General features: G+C 50.8%; 1 protein-coding gene across 4 annotated transcripts in view; it reads right to left on the reverse strand.

Annotated features, from left to right (window-relative positions):
* MECP2 (methyl-CpG binding protein 2) overlaps nt 1-1,077 on the reverse strand; it is a 53,673-nt gene extending 52,596 nt beyond the window's left edge. For all 4 annotated transcript variants that reach the window (XM_085007548.1, XM_085007546.1, XM_085007547.1 and 1 more), the window contains exon 1: nt 961-1,077. Coding sequence is in view for 1 of the 4 variants with exons in the window: in XM_085007546.1 (XP_084863672.1) it covers nt 961-1,022 (62 nt within the window). In the remaining 3 variants the exon portion in view is untranslated. The remainder of the gene's footprint in view (nt 1-960) is intronic.
* Between the last annotated feature and the right edge of the window lie 4,923 nt (nt 1,078-6,000).

The raw sequence follows: 6,000 nt of genomic DNA on the forward strand, positions 1-6,000 counted from the left end.
AGGGGCGATGAAATTGCCCCATCCGGGGCTGGGGATCGTGAGCAAGGCGCGCTCCGCGGCTCTGGAAGCCGGTCACATACTATGTCCCACTCCACTTATGTAACTGGAAGATCGCCGGCGAACGGGGGGAGGAGGGGAGGGCGCTCAGATTCTGAGGCCACAGCACCCCCAAAGACCCTGGGGGCGAGCTCCCACCGAAGAGCCTCAGGTGCTGCCGGACACGCAGTCCCCGACCCACGGCTCCTGATGGTAACTATAACCGCCTCTTTATGATGAGCCGTGGGACCAGGAACACAATGTCTAGCGCCTTTTGTGGGTGGACAATAATTCCCACCTACTTGTTCCTGCTAGATGCGAAAGGAACTCGCTCGCAGTGGGGGCAGAAAGTCATGGAATGGGCGAGAAGGAGGGGGAGGCAAAGCCTGGAGATGGGGGTGAGAGCGCCGGAGCCCTTGTGGCGCACTCTCCCGACGGGAGGCGGACTGCGCACGCGCGTCGGTGGGGGGGCCGAGTAACGGGAGAGGGGGCGCGCGAGGGAGGGAGACGCGAAAGCGCGATCCAGGGAGAGGCCGGGGCCGCGGGCGCGCGACGGCGCCGCGGGCCCGAAGCCCCGCGAAGGGCACGACGCGCGCGCAGCCCCGACAGGCGAAGCCCCGGCGACAGGGGCGCCCGCGGGGCCAGGGGCCGGGATGCGCGCCGAAGGCGGGAGGGAGGGAGGGAGGGGGGAACCAGGCGAAGGCTGCCCTGGGAGGCTGCGCCGAGGACGGTCACCCGCAAGTGCGGGTAACGGGCCGAGGGGGGGGGGGGCCGTCACCAGCGGGAGGGGGAGGGTAAGAGAGGAGGGACGCCATCCGCCAGCCGTGTCGCCCGACCCCGCGGGCCCCTCCCGCGCCACGTCCCGCCCCTACCCCCCGCCCCCCAGCAAGGGTCCCCGCCCGCGGCCGCAGCGGTCCCACTCACAGTCTCTCCTCCTCGCCTCCTCCTCCTCCTCCGCTCGGCGCGGCAGCGGCGGCGGCGGCCATTTTCCGGACGGCTTTTACCACAGCCCTCTCTCCGAGAGGAGGGAGCGCGCGCGCCGCCGACGCCGAGACCCCGCACGGCCGACGTCGCGCCCCGCCCTCCCGGCCGGCCTGCGCGCTGCTGCACCTGCGCACCCGCGCCCGGCCCCCGGCGCCGCCGCGAGCCCGCACGCCATTGGGTGCGGCGCCCGGGGAGGGGCGGGGTCTCGGCGGCGACGCCGCCAATTGGCGGGAGATCGTGTCCATTCCGGCAAGGGAAAAGGGGGCGGACGCCCCGTCTAGCTGCGGATTGGCTGCCAACGGCCGTCATTTGGGAAAAAGAAGCGGCTTGGGCTCCGGGGGGCTGGTTTAGTGGGCGGAATTTGAATATTAAGGATTAATGGGCCCTTGCGGATGCTGGAGCAAAGCTAGGCCTAGGCTCGGGACGCTTGTTTGCGCGGCCATGCCGGGCCCTCGACCCGCTGTCCACAAACACACCCAGTACGCCGCTATACGTGTTTCACCGCACCCGCATTTTCTCCACATTACCACCTTCAGTACAAGCAGCAAAGTTGCCTGACATTGTTCCAGCCGAGGGACCTTGGTTTAAGAGGCCTACCCAATGCATTCTTACATCTGACCTGTAGTGTGCCACACAATCACAGGGGCAGGGAATAAACTGAAGAACAAATCACAGCCTTGATCTTCTTGAAACTCTGATGGGGGAAGAGCCAAGGCTGCAGATAGTCTGGTGGAGGTGGGCAGAAGGCACAATGGAAGCACAAAGGCAGCAGCCCTTAACTGCCTGGACGGGAGAGGGAAGACTTCTAGAAGAAGTGATTTGGGAGCTAAGATCCACAGTGCCGGTGAGAAAAATATTTAAGAGTATGAGAAAAGTTTTAGCTAATGGAGTGTTCAGGATAGGCCTGTTTGTCTAGGCGACCTTACTCTGATTCCAGCTATCATCCGATTCATCCAGTGACCCTTGAGCTAGGGTCAAGGAACCCTCTGATTCTGATGTGGCTCCTTACCCTCTGTTAATTTATTAAATACATGTTATGGAAGACACTGTTCCAGGCTCTGGATGCACAGTACTGAATAAGACAGCAAAACTATCATTCCTGTGGGGGAGGCTTCATACAAAGCAATATGTACAAATAAGTGTGTAATATGTCTCCTAGTGATAAGCGCTTTCAGACAGATAAAGCAAGGGTAAAGGGGGTGCTGCTTATATAACCACAGGCTTTTGCTCACATATTATTCCCCCATATGGCTATCTGGGGAGAGAAGAAGATGTTGGGCAAGTTCAAAGGCCCTGAGGAGAGACTACACCTGACGTGTTGAGGTCTCACGAGTAAGTTGATGTGGCTGGAAGAGTGACGGGGTATGTGGTTGGAGAGGCACCTGGAGCTGCCATGGGAACTGGAAGCTTCTTCTGAGATGAGAAGTCTTTGGAGGATTTTGAACTGGGAGCTGTCATCATCAGATGTCTATGGCAGGTACAGTGTGGAAATCTGTGGCGAGACAAAATGAGGAGCAAGAGCCCAGGCAGGAGGCCCTGACAGCAGTCTAGGAGAGGTGACAGTGGTTTTTCACTAGGGTGGTAGCAGTGAAGGTTCTGAGAAGTTGTGCAATCCAAGCTATGTTTTCAAAATTGAGCAGAGAAGATTGGAGGTAGGGCATAAAGAAAGAGAAGAAACAAGGATGCGTCCTGAGGTTTTGGCCTGAGCAACTGAGTGAACGGGTGCTTTCACCATGATGGGGAAAACTGTAGGAGTACATTTTTGGCGGTACAGGTCAAAGATTCTGTTTTGCCGTATTAAGCGTGGGCTGCCTATTAGACGTGCGATGCTGAGAAGAGATGTTGAGTGGGCAGTTGGGCAAACAAGCAGTTAATAAGTCAACAAACTGAACCTCCAATGCAAGAAAGTATAAAAGGAACAGCAGAGTAAACCTGGAGAAAATAGAAGGAAAAAAATGACAAGCATAGGGAATTCCCATTGTGGCTTGGCAGTAATGAACCCGACCAGTAACCGGGAGGATTCAGGTTCAATCCCTGGCCTTGCTCAGTGGGTTAAGGATCCGGCGTTGCCATGAGCTGTGGTGTAGGCGGCAGATACAGCTCAGATCCCATGTTCCCATGGCTGTGGAAGACACTGCACTGCCACAGGCTGGCAGCTGAAGCTCTGATTCGACCCCTAGCCTGGGAACTCCCATATGGAGCAGGTGCAGCCCTTGAAAAGCAAAAAAAAAAAAAAAAAAAAAAAGGCAAGCAGAGGTTGATAACACAGAAACATAATGATCAAGGAGATTTAGAACATCATCAAAAGATGATTATTTCAGGAGTTCCCTGGTGGCTCTATTGTGCCTCTGGTTGCTACTATGGCACAGGTTCGATCCTTGGCCCTAGAACTTTGGCATGCCCGGAGTGCAGCCAAAAAAAGAATGCTGATTAACTGAAAAGCTGGAAACAAAAGCCAACCCTCTAACAAGCTAGATATATAGAGAGAAGACACAAGTAAGTTATATTTAGAAATAAAAAGGAAACAATGACAGATACAATAGATTATACTGTAGATAATAGATAAAACAGATAAATTTTCTAAAAAGGTATTATAAACAACTATATGTTGTAACTGGAAAACATAAGTAAAACGAATAAGTTCCTGGAAGAGCACAGCTTACCAAAACTGACTTTAGAAAACAGGGAACCTGGCTAGATTCCCTATGGCCACAAAGCAATTGACTATGTTTTTTTAAAAAAACCTACCCTCCTCCAAAAAAAAGTTCAGAGAACTTTACAGATGAGTTCTACCAAATCTTTAATGATTGGGTCATTCCAATCATAACGAAAGAACTCTCTCCAAACTTATTTTATGACTAACACAACTACTATAACAAGCCAGTGAAAGGAAGGCACAGGATGTGGAAATAGATGTAAAAATTGTAAACAAATAAGCTAAATCCAACAGTATGTATTGATGTATCCCAACAACGTTGAGTTTTATTCTAAAAATGCAAGGATGGTTTGAAACTAGAAAATTAGGCGTTCCCTTGTGGTGCAGTGGGTTCAGCATCCTGCGTTGTCACTGCTGTGGCTTGGGTTGCTGATGCGGTTCAGGTTCCATCCCCGGCCTGGGAACTTCCACGTGCCACAGATGTGGCCAAAAAAATTTAGAAAATCAAACTTACTGTTAAGTTTAAGGGAAACAAATTATATGATCAGGCCAATAGATACGGGAAAAGCCTTTGATAAAATTCAACACCTATTTATGATAAAAAAAAAAGCAACGACTTGAGAACTATGAATAGAAAGGAATCTCACTAATCTGATCAAAGGTACCTATTAAAAAACTTAAAGCAAATATAATATTTAATGGGGATAAGTGGGAACAAAACAAAAAACAGGACAAGATCTATTCTTAGCGCAATGGGGTCTGTAGCATCTCTGCTGCGTCAGGATGCAGGTTCCATCTCTGGCAGGCACAGTGGATTAAAGGATCCAGTGCTGCCGCAGCTTCGGCATAGGTCACAGCTGCGGCTTAGATCTGGATCCCTGGCCTGGGAACTCCACATGCCACCAGGCAGCCAAAAAATAATAATGAAAAAAACACACATCCTTCACCTTCCATTCTCATCTAAACCTTATCCTTGGAGTTTCACTGTGAAGGGAAAGACCCATTAATCCCAAATGGATTTCCTTACTGTTCGGACGCAGGCACACAGACCCAGCCAGTAACAAAAAGCTGGAAAAGGAATGGGAAAAAAGATTCAACCCACTCTAGCTACCAAAATTATTAAACAGCTGGGAATAAACTTAATAAGAAATGCCAAAAAAACTATAAAACTTTACTGAAAAATATAAAAGAAGACCCGAAAAGAAAAAAGAAATTACCATGATCCTAGAAGATGTCAATTTTTTGTAAATTGACCTGGAAATTCTTTGCCTGAGTCAAATTTAGGCAATTTTATGGACTGTAGCAAGTTAATTCTAGATGGAGAAGAGAAAGTGTACCAAACTGGAAGTCAAGAAACCTTTTTTTTTGTCGTCGTTTGTGTTCCGCCGCCCTGCCGCATGTTGCGTTCTGGGACCAGGGATCAGATCTGAGCCACAGTCACAACCCAAGCCACAGATGCAGCAGCTCGGGGTACTTAACCCACTGTGCTGGCCGCGGGATGGAACCAGCAACCGCCGATCCCGATGCACCACAATGGGAACTCCTAGAAGTCAAAACATTTTGTTGTCGTTGTTGTTTTGTCTTTTCTAGGGCTGCACCTGGGGCATATGGAGGTTCCCAGGCTAGGGGTCGCATCGGAGCTGTAGCCGCTGGTCTACACCACAGCCACAACAACGCCAGATCCTTAACCCACTGAGAGAGGCCAAGGATCCAACGGAAACCTCACGGTTCCTGGTCGGATTCGTTTCCGCTGCGCCACGACGGGAACTCCTCTATCAAATAGAGAGCGAGAGAGCGAGAGAGCGAGCAAATCTAAAATAACAACGGAAAACGAGAGGGGTAAAACAGTTCAAAGTTTTAGAACTAACATCCCAAATGATACCGTAAAGCACACAAATATATTTCAAACACTATGGAACATTTGCTAGAGTTGCTTATGAATTAGACCTCTCAGAAAAAAAAAACAGAAAGACTCGGAGTTCCCGTTGTGTCCCAGCAGAAACGAATCCGACAAGGAACCATGAGGTTGCGGGTTCGATCCCTGGCCTTGCTCCGTGGGTTAACGATCCGGCGTTGCCGTGAGCTATGGTGTAGGTCGCAGACGCGGCTCGGATCCCGCGTTGCTGTGGCTCTGGCGTAGGCCGGTGGCTACAACTCCGATTCGACCCCTAGCCTGGGAACCTCCATGTGCCGCGGGAGCGGCCCAAGAAATAGCAACAACAACAACAACAACAACAACAAAAAGACAAAAAAAAAAAAAAAAAACAAGCTTCAAAATACCTCTCTGGTTAAAGAGGAAACATAAACGAAAATTATAAACTCTG

The sequence above is a fragment of the Sus scrofa genome, chromosome X (genome assembly GCF_054392235.1).
Source record: "Sus scrofa isolate SSC_HxYL_T2T_F1_AM1 chromosome X, Sscrofa_HxYL_maternal_Yorkshire_Landrace_v2.0, whole genome shotgun sequence".
NCBI classification, from domain to species: Eukaryota; Metazoa; Chordata; class Mammalia; order Artiodactyla; family Suidae; genus Sus; species Sus scrofa.